This window comes from Dendronephthya gigantea, unplaced genomic scaffold (assembly GCF_004324835.1).
Source record: "Dendronephthya gigantea isolate DGI-Jeju-01 unplaced genomic scaffold, DenGig_1.0 000015F, whole genome shotgun sequence".
NCBI classification, from domain to species: Eukaryota; Metazoa; Cnidaria; class Anthozoa; order Malacalcyonacea; family Nephtheidae; genus Dendronephthya; species Dendronephthya gigantea.
The window spans coordinates 1,820,751-1,838,292 of NW_021163025.1; the positions used below are offsets into that span (position 1 = coordinate 1,820,751).

At 38.8% G+C, this 17,542-nt stretch overlaps 2 protein-coding genes across 2 annotated transcripts; one reads left to right on the forward strand and one right to left on the reverse strand.

Annotated features, from left to right (window-relative positions):
• Nucleotides 1-54: 54 nt before the first annotated feature.
• Nucleotides 55-2,302, reverse strand: LOC114520061. The gene is made up of 5 exons (XM_028540265.1): nt 2,210-2,302; nt 1,604-2,027; nt 1,050-1,440; nt 873-962; nt 55-749 (listed from the first exon to the last, which is right to left on the reverse strand). The coding sequence occupies exons 1-5, from the start codon at nt 2,210-2,212 to the stop codon at nt 362-364; spliced, it is 1,296 nt and encodes a 431-aa protein (XP_028396066.1). The 5' UTR covers nt 2,213-2,302; the 3' UTR covers nt 55-361.
• A 528-nt stretch (nt 2,303-2,830) lies between these two features.
• LOC114520109 (coiled-coil and C2 domain-containing protein 2A-like) lies at nt 2,831-16,809 on the forward strand. Its single transcript, XM_028540322.1, has 53 exons — nt 2,831-3,116; nt 3,283-3,325; nt 3,448-3,522; nt 3,677-3,736; nt 3,896-3,973; nt 4,075-4,129; nt 4,256-4,380; nt 4,619-4,651; nt 4,818-4,892; nt 4,976-5,080; nt 5,477-5,572; nt 6,108-6,273; nt 6,367-6,506; nt 6,640-6,768; nt 6,888-6,930; nt 7,118-7,278; nt 7,388-7,447; nt 7,714-7,784; nt 7,913-7,978; nt 8,066-8,140; nt 8,229-8,300; nt 8,433-8,517; nt 8,603-8,663; nt 8,748-8,837; nt 8,968-9,034; nt 9,157-9,249; nt 9,331-9,415; nt 9,912-10,068; nt 10,171-10,336; nt 10,410-10,489; nt 10,854-10,912; nt 11,048-11,185; nt 11,293-11,361; nt 11,442-11,534; nt 11,647-11,738; nt 12,084-12,171; nt 12,265-12,350; nt 12,463-12,607; nt 12,746-12,855; nt 12,962-13,058; nt 13,167-13,265; nt 13,420-13,593; nt 13,724-13,813; nt 13,947-14,060; nt 14,153-14,242; nt 14,375-14,489; nt 14,630-14,763; nt 15,018-15,140; nt 15,229-15,287; nt 15,419-15,484; nt 15,555-15,590; nt 15,742-15,817; nt 16,102-16,809. Exons 1-53 carry the CDS (start codon nt 3,106-3,108, stop codon nt 16,297-16,299), a joined length of 4,974 nt encoding a protein of 1,657 aa, XP_028396123.1. The 5' UTR covers nt 2,831-3,105; the 3' UTR covers nt 16,300-16,809.
• The last annotated feature ends 733 nt before the right edge of the window (nt 16,810-17,542 follow it).

Here is a 17,542-nt window from a genome sequence, read left to right on the forward strand (position 1 = left end):
TCGGAGAATAGGAAATGACAACTACTTAGCCAACCATTTATTGGATGTTGTAGGATCTATAAATATTCTAGAAATATTACAACAGTAACTATGTTAAGTAATAGTTCCATAGTAGTTCTTTTTGTGTTTTCTTTTATAATATTTTATAATTCTATTGCAAATTCAAACTGAAAATACTCTATTGTATTGCAAAATGCAAATATGATAGAAACATTTATATGTTCCTTTAAAGAACAATAACATGGCAGTGTCACAGTTTTTCACAGTGACATGAAACCTTTTTGTGGGCATATAAGAGTTTATGAGATGCAACTCCCATGTCAACACTACCCTTTTTCAACTTCCTCTGACATACTCTGAATTAAACTATTTTTATATCTCTTCTGTAACTCTCCTCTCTTCCTCTGTGATCCCAGTTGAAGACAAACAGTCTAAAAGCCTGCAGTGGTATTGCAACTTGGCTTAGCACTTCACGAGTCAACGCCAGGATTGGTTGGAGCAGGTTCGTGACTATACTAAAGACGTTCAACAGCAACACAGAGACTGGCTGAATAATGTTATTGAAAACAGCTGCCAGAACGGGCTTTATAAATTGATCGCCTGTTGTGTACAGAATTCCCATGAGCAAGTAGCGAACACTTTGAAGAATTGTTTTGAAAAATTCCAGTATGAATATTATGAAGAAGTTAAGGAGAATTTGAAGAACGCCAAAGACTTCACGCCACAATCTTTGAAAGACCATCTCGGATCTGAAAATTTAAATTTAAACATTGTTTATCCAATACGAACAAAAGATCAGAATCTGATAGTTGAGACAAACATTCGTACTGGAGTGCATTGAAGCACAATTAGTGAAAAATCAGAACACATACTTATCTGCAATGTCCGTAATAGCTGGTCGAGGATTGTCTTCCTTGATGTGAAAATGATTTTTGCTCCCGTGGAAAAAGGAAGGTCGATGTCTAAAGAAACGAAAGAAGTAAACAGACTTGCAATTTGCGTGGAAAAAAACTGCCAAGAGCTCTCTACAACTGACATGACAACACAACCTGTCATCAAAGGCTCCCTCAGCAACTTGAATCAAACAACAATTCTCTAAATTCTGTGTTGTGGCAAGATGATAATTTCCACTGCAGGGAACTTCAATAACGTCATTTCTAATCATTGTCTTTTTGGGTGGCTTCGTTTCCGGAAGTGTTGTTTCCATAGATATTTCTACTGGCATTCTCGTTGCATTTGAACTAAAGCTGTTGCATGCTCTCATTGCAGGTTTAAAGTTTTGTTGTAGTGGTGGAGACCGATTGTCATCACTCTCGTCCCAGGAGTCACGATTGCCTCCTGTTTCGTCCCCTGTCTCGATTTTGTAGGCTTTATTAACTCCAGCCATTTTGTGTTGCTCTCTAGGACTTGATGCAGTTGGGGCTGGTGAGCTCAGGGCTTCTATATTAAACAGATAATGGTGAAGTTAAGTGATAAACATCAAGACATGAGCTGATTTTGGACAGAAATTTTCAATAGTCTTAGATTTTGAGACTTTTAGGGGATACTTTTGCTTTTTTGCTTTGTTGCAAGGTACTATATATAAGCATATTTCCATCTGCACCTCTGAAATCCGTAAATGGTGGTTCCTTATTTCCCTCCTGTTTGTTAACATTCTTCGCTGTTGAATCATCTCTAATAATTTGTTTGTTCTTTTTAACATTGTTGTTGTCCTCTTTTGAAAACGACACCTGGACTTCATTATTATCGTCATCATTCCAAAGACCACTAGTTTTGTCCTGGAATGTAGTAGCGCTGCCGGACTTCTGAATAGTGGTAGAGGAGTTCTTGTACATATCAAACGGTTTTGTTGATGTGTGATGCTTTGAATATGGCTGTTTAGGGGGGGCAGGGGAGTGGGTTGGTGCTCTGGGTGAGGGGGATTTCATAGGTTCAGGACTGGATCTTGGTTCCGTTATGTCCCCAGGAAGACTGTCCCAATCTGAATCACTTTCGACCATATCTTGTTGCTTTTTAGACCTTGACATCTGTTACAACATAAATACAGTATGTAGGTGCACATTACAAGTATCTTTAACAGATAAATTTCACGGCCGTGTCGGGCCGTTCCTGACTATCACATTTTTATTTACTGAGTTACAAAGTTAACTTTAGACGAAGAAGCGACCTCATGCTGAGTTTTACGTTGTAAACGAGCAATAAAACCTACCATAATACGCGTACATTAAAAAGAAATCGTTGTTCGTTTTGTTGATGTTTCCAACAAAAACATTCAAAACAATTCGCGGATTTGCATATGTCACTTTTCCGAGCCTTCGATCGCCTACCGCTGGTTATAAATTTTAAAATTTCTGAGAATTTTGTGGAGAATTTTACTTCGTTTTATACAAAAAAGAGAGTTTAAGATAGCTTATTGTAAGAAAAGTGGAGTTAATTTGGAGCCAATTTGTAAAATATTTTTACAGTTGTCAAATTATGATGATTAGTGAATGTTAAACCTGTTGTCATGGAAACCAGACGATGGCGTCCCAGGTATTTGTGTTTCCATTATGTCATGATACTCATTCCTAACTCATTTCTATTTTTATTCAAATTCATACAAATACTAAACAAAATATTGCTGTAAGTTTAGGCAATACAAGCCTTTTAAAATTTTTGGATTTGTAGGTTATTCTTTGCATCGCAATCTCTGGAATAGAGTTTCGTTAACAATTTAATCGTTTTGTTTTAATAGTGAAATTAGTTTGAAAATGGAGCATATTTGGAAACATACAAAAGTGTGTTTATGAGCCCACGAAAAGGTGACCGCTGCATCAAATTCCACCATTTTCAAATAATTTCAGAAATTATTTTCTATTTTTTATATAAAATAGATGCTTTTTACAGCAATCGACGACTCGATGGCCTATTCATTGTTTTGATCTAAATCCACAATGGTCACTTTTGCAAGAAAGGAAGAAATTTGCAGATGTAGGAGGCTTTATAATGTCAAGATTTTGGAGGCTGTCAGATCAATTTCTTTGGGAACATTTGTTTTTAGTACCTTTTGTGCATCGAGGCTGTGTTAATATAAAATAGGATCTACCGATCGTTGCTGTTTTAAATATGGACGACAAGTAAGTTATTGCTGCTGTTGATTGGGCAATAAGTTGTATACTAGCTAGCTCTTTTTTCAGTTCAAATATCAGATTTGTACAGTACATATATTAAATATACAACAATGAAACGTGCATTTCTTATGTAATATAAGATTTTCGAATGATATTTCATATCACCTTTCAGTACACTAAGAGAGAAGATGAGGAAACGAAGAGCTGCAATGGAGGTACCTGCTTTTTGTGTTAGTTAAACTGGTCAGCCACCGAAAACTTTCACTATTTATAGCAAGAAATATATGAGCGTGATCACCGTGATGCCATGATGTTAACATTATATTATATTATCTAGATGACATTGATGTCTGAAACTGGATCAGTTCAATCAGATTATGATCATAACACACGTCCCAAGAGCAGGAATCAGGTTAGCAATTATGCATAGAAACAGTGGGGTTGCTACTAGTGGCTGCTAGTCTAGCACGATAGATGCAACTTTATCCTCAGTGATTACTCCTTCTAAACCTACAGTATAACCTGATATTTTAATTTTGAGTTTTTCGCTCTCTGGTCTTCAATAGGGACGTGGAGAGAGTACCATTGTTGAGATCATTGATGAAGAAGATAATACTGAAATCCAGGTATACATTTGTAGTTGTTGTAAACTTTTGAAGGACTCTATTTATATACACTGGATGTATGTATATTGATGATCGGCAGTCCTGATTAAATTATATTAATGGGAATGATTGTTCAAAGGTAATAAATGAATGTTTCAACTTGAGTTTACTTTCCTTAAGCAACTGCGTAATGAGGAGACAGAGCAAGATGACATGTTGGAGGAGTTGAAGACACGACGAATGCAGAGACAAAATGAGGTGACTAGCTGCTTGTTTGATATGAAATGCATATGTTTGCATATTTATAGTATTTGACTGTTTTAAAGATGATCATTAAATTTTTCTGTTGCTTTCTCTAGTTGGGTCAAGGATCCTGGACAGTGGCGGCCACTCCAACAAACCAGAGCACACAAGGTTATTATAATACATGGGTTAACAGATTGGGACAGCAATACCATGGCTGATGCAAACTAAATAAAATGTCATGCACCTAAATCTTCATGGATATATCTAGATAAACTAGAGTTATTTTATTCCCAGATCTTGGTAGCTCCATTCAGACCTTGAACTCTCAGTATCCAGGAGGGGACGATGATGATGAGAAACAGACAAACCTGAATGCCTCAATTAGAGAACGACTCCGCAGTAAAGTTCGCGGAAAGAAGGCAAGATATTATTGGCTTTATGTTCTTGATATATTTATCAAACAATCTCAATGTGATTCATCTCAGAGCATCTTATTTTGCTGTTTTTTCATGTCTTTTCCATTGCTTTGCTGAGATTTCATTCTTCAATCTGTGCATGTCTATTGTGCCGTATGCTTTTGTGATTCAAGTATTTACTACAGACAATATACCTACCACTATAATCATGGCATACTCACTTGAACATTTTTTTATCTAGCAAATACGAACACCTGGTCCAACAGATGAAGAGGTATTTAATTAAAGCTGTTTCACTGTCCTTTATAAAATTGTCAGTATGTAATTGCAGGAGTTTAAAACAAGTAACAAGTCATTCCTTCTTCCATGAGTATAGCTATTTGTTAGGGTGAGGACCTAATTATCATTGAAAAGAATTCTCATATATTTTTTCGTTGCAGACTGAAGATGTTCCAGAGAGAAAATTACGTGGTTTGAGATCCAGTGCGCGTGTTACACGATTTGATGAAGCTGGGGTAAGCTCTTCCCTCTCTCTCTCTCTTTTTCGGTGTTTTCAGACTTGATTTGAAAAGTATTTTTAATTTTTTCACCAATTCAGGTGTCAACCTTGGCTGAAAATGAAGAGTACAGAGTAGATGAGAACGGCTACTCCAGTCCAACCTCCCGACGTAAGGCACTCGGGATTGCGCGTCCTAAACACAGAGTGAGTATAACATTCCAGTAAACTATTCATCTTATTATAGATCAGCTTCGATTTAACCTAATTTAGTGACTGAGGGAATTTTGACGTCAGAGTCAGCCTCGTTCCCAGGCTTTCTATCAGAGGCAAGAGAAAACTAGTCAAAAAGGCGGGAAAATTATTTTTAGCTTATTTCTTTGGTGCGACTTCTTCTTTCGATGGATGTGAACGAGTGAGTACGTAATGGATGTTCACGTCATGGCACATATACGTCAAAGGATTCATAACTATTCACTCTTTCACATCCGTCAAAGGAGGGAAGTATATACGTCCCATAGCACTGCACGTGGGTCTTGGAAAAGCTAGAGATTAGTATCCTTCAAATCGACAAGGTGATGTAAATATTTCTATATTTCACAGGCAATTCCTTCCAATGAGGATGCGTACCAATTCTTCACCTGTAGCATGGATATTGATGAGGATGATCGGACGCAACAGACTCCTCAGCCACCCACGGTGAGTAACATGAATAATATATTTCACTCATATATGTCTCTATGAATTAAGATTGTTCCGCATCCGTCCCATGAGTAATAAACCTTTCTTATAATGACGTCAAACGCGTAAAATCTGATGTTACACGAAATTTGATTGGCTCCACAAAACTATCGAGCCAATCAAACTTCGTGTAACATCAGACTTTCTGCGTTTGACGTCATTATGAAAAAGGTCTATTGATGACACTGAAGGAATACTTATGCAGGAACACTGAGCGATGTTACATGAGTTTGCAGGACTGTTGTTGTTGTTTACTTGTTACACGCGTAAAAACGCTCAGGTTGATGCAAGTTGATACAAACAGGATGGAGCAATGTTGTGCTGCCCATATTGTTCAGAGTTGTTATCAACATTGAACAATATTGTTGAAACTGAATCGGGTGTAACAATATTGTTCAATATTGATAACAACTCTGAACAATGTGGGCAGCACAACATTGCTGCATCCTGTTTGTATCAACTTGCATCAACCTGAGCGTTTTTACGCGTGTAGGAGCCGGAGACTGAGCCTGTCGAAGCAGCCGATGACGTCATCGAAGAGGAATCATTCCTATTGGATGATGGCCAGCTGACGTTTCACGGCAAAGATCCGTACATGGCGAACGCGGAGAGACTGAATGCAGAGGCCGAGCTTTACTTTGTTCCCAGTGTTCTGTCAGGTGAGCGTGAATTTGTTTTTGTTGTTGCTGGTTGTTGCTGTTGTTGTTAGGACCGATACAACCATCTCACTTGTGTATTTTTGAATATTTCAGCCAACGTCTCAGACAAGATTCCGGAAGGTGCCAATCCACGGTACCTTGAAGACGAAGGTTTTTACGTTGGAAAACCGACCCCGATATCAATTGCAAATTTAAACATTATGGAAAACAGAATACTTGGAAAAGTTAACGAGGTATATAGCAATTCCTTGCAACAGCAACAGCTGAACTTGGCTGGGTGTATTTAAACGATTTGTCGAAGTTTTTCTTCAAGATTTACTCACAACAAATCGATTGAATCTATTTGTAAAATCTTCATTTTCTTAGAACGGTTTATGGTTTGGCGAGGATGCAACTTTGAAACGTCTTCCTGATCCGCTACGCGAGAAATCCAGTCGACCTTTGATGTTGGCTGCAGATGAACTGGATCCACAGTTGAAGACATCATGGGCGAAGGTTAGTATTTGCGTTGAAGAAAGAATACTGTGTTTGAGAATACAGGCAAGTTCTTCATCAATTCAAAAAAGTTTGGCATATTTGCTCGTGTGTCCTCCCTAACGTCTCAATGCTTTCAGGCCGAGATATCAGGATTCGATGACAGATTTATTGACAGATCAGGTTGGATTGTCATTTCTATGAAATACGGTTATCTTTACACACAATTTACTATCAATTGAAAATGATTTTATTATGTTTATTGCTTCGTTCTTTGTAACATCAAAAAGTTTCACTGGTAGCTGGTAGGATACGAGCCCAGAACCAGTTACTCGCTAGAGTGGGATTTCACTAACTGCGATTTTTCCAGGAGAGAAATGGTACCAGATTGATATTGATGTTTCCACCCTCTCGTTCACACATCATCCGCTGTTCAGTAAGGAGCACGTACTGCAGTCACGTTTACAAGAAATGTACAGCAACTATTGCAGGCGCAAGCAGCAAGCACTCTCGGTGCATCTCACTGAAAAGGCAAGTTTTGGTGTGCGTTGTCCCAATTAGACGAGATCAATAGGAGAAAGACGTACGTATAGACTAGTGGAGAATGTGTTTTAGATGATCTCTTTTTAAATTTTTTCAGCTGACGGCATTGAAAATGGCCCTGAATCAGTGCTACGAAGCTGCAGAAATGCAACTATCGGTTTGTAAACGTTTCATATAGCCTGAGCCTGCATGTACTTCAAAAGGTGTAACCCGAAAAACTACAGCCGGTCTTTTTAATCAATGAATGTAGTCTTTTCTTAATTGATGGGGAAATTGAAGTTAGAACATTAGAGAATAAGCTCTTAGACACGTGCAAAAAAATAAGTAATTGAAATCGTCCACTCGCTGACTTTAAGTTCAGTTGCTATTTCAGAATACAGGGCTTTTTTGAATGAATCCTTTTTGTGATTTATTTATTATCAGAGTTCGTCCAAAGCTAAACCCATTCCTGACGATCTTTCTAAGAGGATTCGAGATTATGGTGTCCAAGTGAAGTTAGTAATGCTCGTGCACGTTTTATGATATTTTTCCAAGTCAATTCCAGATTATCCACGAGAGATTGCTCGTCAACTTCCCTAGTTAAGAGATATGCCAGTCCTTAGTTCCAACAACTATCTTTTAGGCAAACCAGAAAGCAAAGAGACACCGAGTGCACTACTGATCGCAAACTGCTGAAAGAAATCCTCGAGTGAGTAGTTTTCTTAAGTTTTCTCAAAACCATTCGTGTAGTAAACTGAGCAAGCCATTAAGAATCATTCGCATTTATTTTGTCAAGATGTTGGCATGATTTGAAACAGCTCCGTGAGGAACAGGGCTACACAAACACTCCATCAAAGCTTGTTATTTTCAGGTATTGTATGTTAAATTGTATGCAAGACAAAAAGAGAGTGTAATTCGTGAAGTTCAAACCTTAACTTGTGAATGTTATGTTCGAACAGGGAGGTCACAAATAAGGAACAAGATGAAATTGACTACCAAGAAGAGATACAAGACGAACTTCAAGAAAGAAGGTAAATAAATTAGAGTTTTGGCCTCTAGATTAATGATCATTCTTTTTGATATCTTTTTGACCAGAAATTTATACCTTGTGATTGACCGATGTGCTTGTCTGATGCTGACCCTATTTTATTGCATTTTTTAAGGAATCAATTTGAGCAAGAATTCGTCGAGAGAATGAAGGAATATAAACTACAAATGAAGGAATGGAAGAAACGGAAAAAATTAAGAGTACATAATTCCTGTTTTGTGACTTGCTTGTATTTAGTTTGACAAGTTGAATACCTTTCTGACAAGTTGAATTCTGTTCCTGTAGAAAAAGCGTGCAACAGATGAAGAACATGGAGAACAAAGTGAACTAGTTGACGATGTTGAAGGTATAGTTTTTGGCTGTACAGTAGCTTGGTTATTCTGCCCGCCGTTCGAGCGATGGGATGATCTTGTCGTATGCTTTTTTGTAGATGCAGCTCCTCAAAGACCCGACAACTTCAACGAAGAAGATGAATATCAACTTATAGTTGAGAAGTTTGAGAGGACGAGACGAAAACCGGGTGGGTTAAAGATTTTATAAATTTAACTCGCGGCTTGAAATCTGACTATTATTGTGTTCAGGTCATTGGTCAATCGCTCCGATATTTGAAATATCAACAAATGTCCATATTTGCTTTTATTTGAAAACAGGTGAACCGATTTTGACACCGGAATTACAGACAGCAGCGAATGTAACTGCTGTGGAGCAATGCCCCAGGTGAAATAGTGTTGTATATCAAGACATTATCCGTGCATAACTTTGTGTTTTTAATGAAAATATGAAATCCTTGATTCGTACAAGAGCTACAATGTCATGCTGTCTTTCATCTCTTCCCAAAGGGCTGAGCAACTAAGACGGAAAGATGTTCAAAGATGGCAGGCGTTTGTAAAAATCATGTTTAATGATAAGGAAGTCTCACGAACGTTGACCAAGTGAGAAAAAACCTTTCGAAACTTGATTTAGATAGTCCCCGGTTAACATAAGATGATTTGTGAATCGTTGTGCTTCGTTAGGTTTCTACCTTCTGATTTTACCATCCATTTCGGTGAAATACATCCAGTCAAAATTCTTCAATGGCCTGAGAGTATTAAACTACAGGTAAAGTTCAAATAAGAAATGCTTTCTCACATCCAGAACTATTTTTCATTGAGTTCCGTGCATGGAGTTTGAATCAAGGTATAGCCGCCACAGGCACAGAATACCTATCAGAAGTAGAACTCCTGTACTTTTTTCGTAAGTGTGATTCGTCATGATTCGTCACTTAGCAAGTGCATTTTTTTGAGGCAGTCACCCCCCTGCCAATACTAAAAATGGTCTGATTTTAGACATTGGCAGGGGGTGACTGCCTCAAAAAAATGCACTTGCTAAGTGACAAATCATGACTAATCACACTTACGAAAAAATAGTATAGAGTTATTCTTCTGATAGATATTCTGTGCCACAGGTTTAGCAAAAGAACCAACGTCATGAGCGAACTCTCATCACAATGGAGCACTATAATCAGTCAACGACACGAAAAAGACGTGTTTTGCAAAAATATTGAGTCGAAAGCAACGTCGATTTTAAAAGGCCTTTCTTTCTTCGTTTCTGTTAGATTCACGAGAGCTCCGGGTTACAGAACAAACTACTAACCGAAGTATTTATCCCCATACCTGAAGCCAGTAAAGTTTCGGGCGCGCAGGCCAACTTAGACGCCGTTGAATTCAGCAGCAATGCCGAGGTTGTTTACCAGCACGATGGTGTCGGAAGTGGTATGTCAATCATGAAGACCTTAAGACTCTCGCTTGTACGTGAAATAACTTGGGCGTCCTGTTTAGACCTGAAGCTGCATTCTTTAATGTCTAATTTTCTAGGTCTTGCTGTTTCGCTGCGCCCGAACAACGAGAGTGCGGCCGCATCTCCTGTCCAGACCTATCTCACTTCCGGCAGGATATTCTGCAGTTCAAGTTGGGGCTTGGATCATGAAGGCAAACCCTTGGTTCCACCTCAGTCTTCGGCGACCCAGCCGACACCGTATGAGTAAGACAAGGTTGGATTATAGAATTAACTGTAATTTAGTTTATCTGAGTATTATTGTCTGTTTTGTCTGCAGAAACATGTTAAAGTATGATGCCTTGGCCTCCCTTGGTGCGGCTGGGATGATGGATGTTCACACGCTAGCTCAGTGGATAAGTATGTCTGACCTAAACCACCCTTCATATTAGTGACCTTTAGCTTAACCAATACAATACGACCAACAGCTAAGCGCCAAGCTAAAGGTGTTGGGGCCGGTTGTATCAAACACGTTCAGCTTAAACGGCTGATAAGTGACACTTTTACATCTCTTTTGAATGAGTCAACTTGAATATTGTGCACTAAAAGTGTAGTTGTAAACAGTATCTTTGCATTAAGGTTAGATACATTTTGTTTACTTGTTGAATAAAACGAAAGACTTGCTTTCTATTTTGAACTTATCCACCGTTTAAGCTAAACGGGCTTGATACAACCGGCCCCTGTATTATCGAGAAATAAACGTGAGATTTGTTGTTTTTCAAAGGTGAATCGAATCTTGACCCAAACGATCCGGCAAATGCAGACATCATGAGCTTGGTAAAGGTGCGTATCCAGGCGAATCCATTTCATATCTTTCTTAAGTTGCTGTAATATTATATTTGTTATTTATAATGGTGTTGTAAAAGGCGTTTTTCGTAACCATTTGATGATGTCGTCTCCCTTACGTTTTTCTTTTAGCATACGACGTCAGATAGCGTTAATGGTGGACCGAAATATTTTAGGCTTCATCAGTTAGAAGATGAAACATGTTTTGTTGACAAAGCTGAGTTGAAAAACTCCAAGAGATTCCGTGTTTTACAACTCAGAAACGAACTAGTATGGCCGTTTTCTTGACACTTCTATTATTTTTAAACGGATGGAATCCGTAAAGAAATCTCTGAGAGAACTGATATATTTTTCTCTGTCAATTCGTTGTGTTCAAGGTTCCTGAATTTCGAAATTTCAAGGCAGTTCCAATTCGTGACAAAGATATTCCAGATAATGTCTTCCAGGTAATATTTAGATTGTATCGGAGCACATCACTTGTAGATTTTGTTTACATGCAGTTGTGTATTTGTTTACAAATTTCAAGGCATACGAAAGAAGGATTGATGGCGTTGACGAGGAAGACACGGACGATGACTTCGGAGCACATCGCGCTGCGGTCACAAAATTTCTCAACAAGGTTTTCAATTCAACCTTTCACTAATTGAGTTATAATACATAGATATATGATATTCAGATAATACAACACTACAACACAACGCTAAGTTTGCCTTCTGATCGATACGTCATAGGTTCGTCAGCAAGTGATTGCGCGATCATTGGTTGCCAAGCGACAGCGAGATTTACGAGACATGGTGATTGAGGACGAGGTGCCTGATGTTGGGTACGAAACAATGAGATCTATATTATAACTGGAATGATAACTGGCGATAAACATGCGTATATCAGCCTGCAGCCTGCAACTAAGATATATTTTCTCACTTTTGAGTAGAAAACGTGATCTCAAATTAAACTGTTCAAAAACTCTATTTGGTGATTTTACAAAACAACTTTCATTTTTTGAGCATGTCCTTTCAGCTGAAGTGTTAAAAATCATCACCAAACACAGCATTTCAATATAACTTTATTTTGACGAACAACACAGCATTAAGTATTTACTATTTCCACCTAAATCTCGATCGGAAAAACTCAAACACACCGTTTTTCATTTCGTTTTCCGCTCTTTCAGTTCGTTGGGATTTCGTATCGCTCAACTTCTTGCTCCAAGACGACCACTGAAGCCAGTGAGACGCGAAAGAAAAACAATTGGTGCTCAGGTTTGGAACTTTGGTTATGAAGCCATTTACAGTCGTGTCTTATTAATTACGTTAATAAGTTCTGTTATGAAACAAACCCCTCTTTTTGTGTAGAATTTATCGGTGACAAACGTGCGTGTTCTTGTCAATGCCGTGCGTGCTTTTGATGTCCCCGTGAGAGTTCTTCAACCTCAGACAAGGTTCGAAATTATTTTCACTGATGGTGTAAAATATGGTGACCATTGTTGCTTGTCGTTTCTCAAAATGATCCGTCTGTCAAACTCTTGCATACAATCACTCTCCTTATACTAGTGCCCAAGCTCTGGATCCGCGAAGTTCAGCTCGTCCATTGGAAGCTAGTACTGGAGCGCAATCCGTTTTCACTGCGTCCAGTGCGTTCGGGGGGGATGCACCTCAAAACAGACCCGCTGGTGCCAGGACCAACCCGCTTGGAGAGGTGAGATGCATTTTTTCATTGTCCAGCAAACATTGTAACCTACGGTCACCAATCCTGCTGTATGTAGTGGAAATTTAATAATGCTAAGGCATTAATTTTCTTGCTTTGTTAACGTGCTGTGGTTTGTCTTTGTTATAGCCAATGGTTCGGCCTTTTGTCGAAGTCGTTTTTCAAGGGAATTTCATCAGAACGTCGGTGGCAGATGGTCCAAATCCAAGTTGGAATGAAGAACTGACGTTGCCGTTTAGGTGAGGATTAATCATCATTTCTTTGTGTGTTTGTTTGTACCAAGAATTGACGCGTGTTTTATAATACTTGTCCTAAGTAATTGACGGTGTTTATTTGTGTTTCCAGGCCTCCAAATGATGATTATTCCCCGGCCAACCTTCAGACAGTAAATGACGTCATCTATCTGAATATCTTTGACGAAGTTGTTGTGGACATTTTGCAGGTACGTTTAAGACTATGTTTATGTCATTGCAAAATCACGATCGTCAATCTCTAATAGGTTTCCCGAGGATGTTGTTATCATCGCTAATGTATCACACACTCTCCCCAGGACGAGCAAACACGAGCCACGAACATTCATCAACGCTTAGAAAGACATTGGCTCGGAAGCATTGAACTGCCGTTCTCAACAGTGTATTTTAACACGAAGGTTTGTTTTACAAATTGAAAGCTTCGTTAGTTTTACACATGGGCGGATCCCATTGGGAATCCCCCCCGTCTGTTACATAAAGTTTACCCCCCCTGGTCGTAGTTTCCTCGGCCTCTGTGGATGTGATCAACACCAAACCATTCCGTATCTTCAGGTTGATGGTACTTTCAAGATCAGCACACCAGCCGTTCTTCTTGGCTACCAGCACAACCAACCTCGTGTCCAGGGCGCCCCTGATATTGGTATTGGTGCCCGCGATCAAACCTTCCTAACGCTGTTCGTGACCATCGAACCACCCCTACAACCATCGCAGCCTTTGGCAGAGAAGGTACCGCTGTCTTGTAGGATAGATTGCCTTATAATATAGGATAGATTGTCTTAAACTGATCTCTCAAGAGTTGGGACTCGCTTTTTGATCCTGCAGAATTTTTGGACTAAACGTTTATAAACATTTTTAGTTCGAATCATCTGAAGATGAACGATTGATTAACAATGCATACATTTGGCTCGAGGAATTGAAAAAGAAGTTTCCAAAGCGAGAATTTAAGGTTAGTTGATTAAACAACGTTGATAATAAAGTTCTGTTCAAAAACAATACGAGCATATCGTTACCTTTGCTTTCATCGTCGTTCAAATGAGTTCGTGTCTTTCCGTATTCTAAACACCATATGATCTCGCCAGGTTCTTGCAACTGATCTCAATGGAAAGAAAGTGTTTCTGACGCGATACATCAGAGAACAGAATCTCCCCCCTAGTTTTGGTTTCGACCCAACGAATCCGCCCCCCAATGCCATGGTGAGTCTTGCGAATTCAAAGTATTGCGAATACTAAATTCAGTATTGTCAATGTCATATTTTTGTTTCACTGCATCGAATTATGTCTTCCAGGATGTTGCCTCTCGCTTCGTTTCTTTAATTCCGTATATCTCAGACTCTGTTGCGTTTCCTGATCTTTGTGATTTGTGGAGCACTTCTGATGTAAGTGATCACCAGTCCCCGCTGTTGACATTCCCTCGTTCCCATCCATCATAAAGAGAAAATTCTAGCATGAATTGCAAGTATGAACGATGTAGCGGACCTTATCATTGTTTTGTTTGTTTTCTCGTTCAGCAATTCCTCCAGATGTTGGCTGGTGACGAAGAGGAACACGCTGTTTTATTGTGTAACTATTTCCTGTGGCTTGGCAAAAGGGCTTGGCTTGTTATTGGAACAGGAATACCAGAGGGTAGGAGAATTATTCTCTAGTAACATATGAGCCCACTAAACACATCCCATGCAAGAGAAACTTTGTCAAAGGCTTCTCATTTACTTTGTTTAGTAAATATCGCGACAGCTTCACTCTTTTTCGTTGATTTTCTTTTGAAGGATCAACAACGTACGTGCTGACCTGTCATCAAGGCGTGTACCACTTGTGGAATGCTCATACCGGAGAGAAATTCCCAGTTGGTGATGCTTATTGCCCTCTGCAGAACATCGCATGTTTGATTAATGCTGAAAATGTAAGTGCAAAGATTGGCGAATCTACTGTTTATTAGGTTTCAAGCAGAATAGCAAGGAAATAACTGATGCTAGCCCCAGCTTTTTCAGAAAGTTCTTTATCTGACGAACTTAGTTTTACCAGTTGTTCCAATAACTTTTCACAGCCTTTGTGATAGAATTTGTCTACAAGTTGTGATTAAAAAAGCCCCTTATCAAATGACAACATTGTCCCAAGTTGTTGAGGTGATGGCACATAATTCATTCTCTTTACCAGATCTGGGCAAATATCCAGCATTCTGGTCAACCATACCGCATGTCCTTCGATGTCAGCAAACCCAAGCTTTGGAAACCGTTTTTCACAACGAAGTATCCGAACCCGGGCTTGACCAGTGTCCAGGTAATAATGCGAAGTCTTCGTCTGAAATCTGGACTTCAAAGTTTAACGCTTCACACCAGAATTCACCAGAGTGTTAAATATATTTCAGAAACCTCTTCTGAACTATACAAGGACGGATCCTCAGTACGTCACCGAACTCCAGGAAAAGTAAGTGCGATGCATTTAAATCGCTTCTTAAAAGCTGATTTTACAAGAGGAAATCCAGGGACACCTTGAACTAGTTTTCCCTAGCTGTGTCCCATCCAATTTTCCAAAATGCTTCAACACTTTCTTCGTAGAATTGAAAGATTGCTTCGAGATAAAATAATGGAATGGCGACCGCGTTACGTTACAAGATGGAACAGGTGAAAAGAAAGATACAATCTTCTCAGCTTGTCACAATTTAAGTAAATATTCATTAGTTTCTTTGTTTAGATATTGTTCACAATCATTTCGAGATTTACTAGCAAAGTAAGTTGATTCGATTGTTCGTTAATCCTTTAGTTCCCAATTCCTTTGGCACACGAATTTAATCCTTCAGATTAGGATCAGGTCTTAGATTAGTTTTATGGCTGATTAGTGTTAACCATAATCCTAAATCGAACCGTAATCCTATCTTTAGTATGGAACAAACATATCGTCAAAGAACTGCGCAAAATCACAAAACCGAATTAGATCACATCCTATCTTCATACAAGGTATGTCAGTGGTTGTTTTTAAAAAGCTCATCAGGGCCGGTTGTATGAAAGACTAGTTAACTTTTAACTGTAGTTAAGGACAGAATTGTGCTAATTGGCCCATCAGAGTTGTGTATTTCGGAGTTAACTAGGATTTAACTCGCATTTAAAAGTAAACCCTGCAGGTTTTCGAGAGCATATTTCATATTTCATGCTTTCATTTTCATGGGCAAGTTGTTTTAACGTCAATTAGCTAATTGAGAATGGCTCTTTAGCAAAACCAATCGAGTTCTGGTTCTTCATAGCTTTCTGGTTTTCCTCTGCAAATGGCGTTCACGGACATCAGACCAGTGATCGATACGGTTCATAGTACTGGAGTTCATCTAACAGAGGATGCAAATGTTGAGTTTGCTTTGGCGGTTCACATTCATCCATATCCAAACAACGTGTTATCACTGTGGGTTTATGTCGGAACATTAACCAGGAAGATACGCTATTACTGATGAAATTCAGGTCAGTCCGTTCTGTGTTGAAACGATTTGTGCTTTTGGTATGCGGAACACAAACTTTATGCGCTTGGCAATGAAATATAGCGGCAAACCACCCGATGCTATGTTGCTTAATAGTTAAAAAAATCAAGAGAATGAAACTATAAATCATTGCCAATTGTAAATTAGCTTGGATGTATTCGTCTGGACGGATTTGGGTAAAGAAAAGTTTAGATGTTTCATCGACAAACTGTCTTTTCTTAGCCTTAAATGATGTGCAAACGAGTGGTCCGTCTTTTGTATGAATCAGGCCTTTGCTTTTGCCTTCGACCGAAGTCTAATTTCTCAAGGTTATAATGCATGATCACTCTTTCTTGTCGTAAAGCGCATTAACAGCGCACGTTTACGTATTTTATCGTCTGCCAAATGTAATCATGGTGTCGTCGTTTTATGCACGTATTTTTGCATTGTTCATACATGTATGATATTGTATAGTGTAACATATATTTATTAAAACGGATTTCAACACGTAAAGCGTAAAGTCATGTTCCCAAAATGCATGTCCCTCGAAGGTGCATGCAATAGTCATGCAGAATGTGTTATTTTATCTATAGTGTCAAAAATATTTTTGTCTGCCGACTAAAATAGCAATTTTACCGACTAAACCTCAGAATAAACTTTCTGGGGGGGGGGTGACACCCCCTAAACCCCCCCCCCCCCCGTAGCTCCGGGCCTGTCTATTGGACACATGGAATGATGATGTGATAATAATTCCTTGCCATAAACGCGCGTACGAACTGATCTAATTTTAAACCAGACCTACACGTATATAAAAACATTGCCGTTAAAAAAAGCAACTTCGACCACACATTATTTACAATATGGCGGATGTTTTAAGTTCCTTCCAATGCTAGATATGTTTTTTCGTTTAGTCTTTATTTTCTGTATTCCTCATGTTTTTTTTGAAGAGTATTTTACAAATTTCGATTTATTTTCAAGGCCTACACAACGGTACGTACTTTAACCATAATAATTATCATAATTAAATTTCATAATTAATTTGCACCAAGTGATATATAAACGATATTGCAATATTTTGTGATTTTAGTGGTGTTTCATCAATGGTGCATATTCCAAGAACAATTTCGGGGAACTTCAGGGAGTTTGTGTGGCTCGATTGAATTGAATGACGAGCCTCATTTTCACGGAATTCATAGAAAAATCCGTGGTTCCAGAAAATCTTTTGTGAAACGGGAAA

Bases quoted from the DNA above. Each gene is read 5' to 3' on its own strand.
- LOC114520061 (XM_028540265.1), bottom strand. The intron at 1,441-1,603 runs GTGCAGATGGAA...TGTTTAATATAG, and splicing joins ACCATTTACGGATTTCAGAG to AAGCCCTGAGCTCACCAGCC. The intron at 750-872 runs GTATGTGTTCTG...TTAAATTTTCAG, and splicing joins ATTACGGACATTGCAGATAA to ATCCGAGATGGTCTTTCAAA.
- LOC114520109 (XM_028540322.1), top strand. The intron at 9,416-9,911 runs GTAAAGTTCAAA...CGTTTCTGTTAG, and splicing joins CTGAGAGTATTAAACTACAG to ATTCACGAGAGCTCCGGGTT. The intron at 15,485-15,554 runs GTGAAAAGAAAG...TTCTTTGTTTAG, and splicing joins TACGTTACAAGATGGAACAG to ATATTGTTCACAATCATTTC.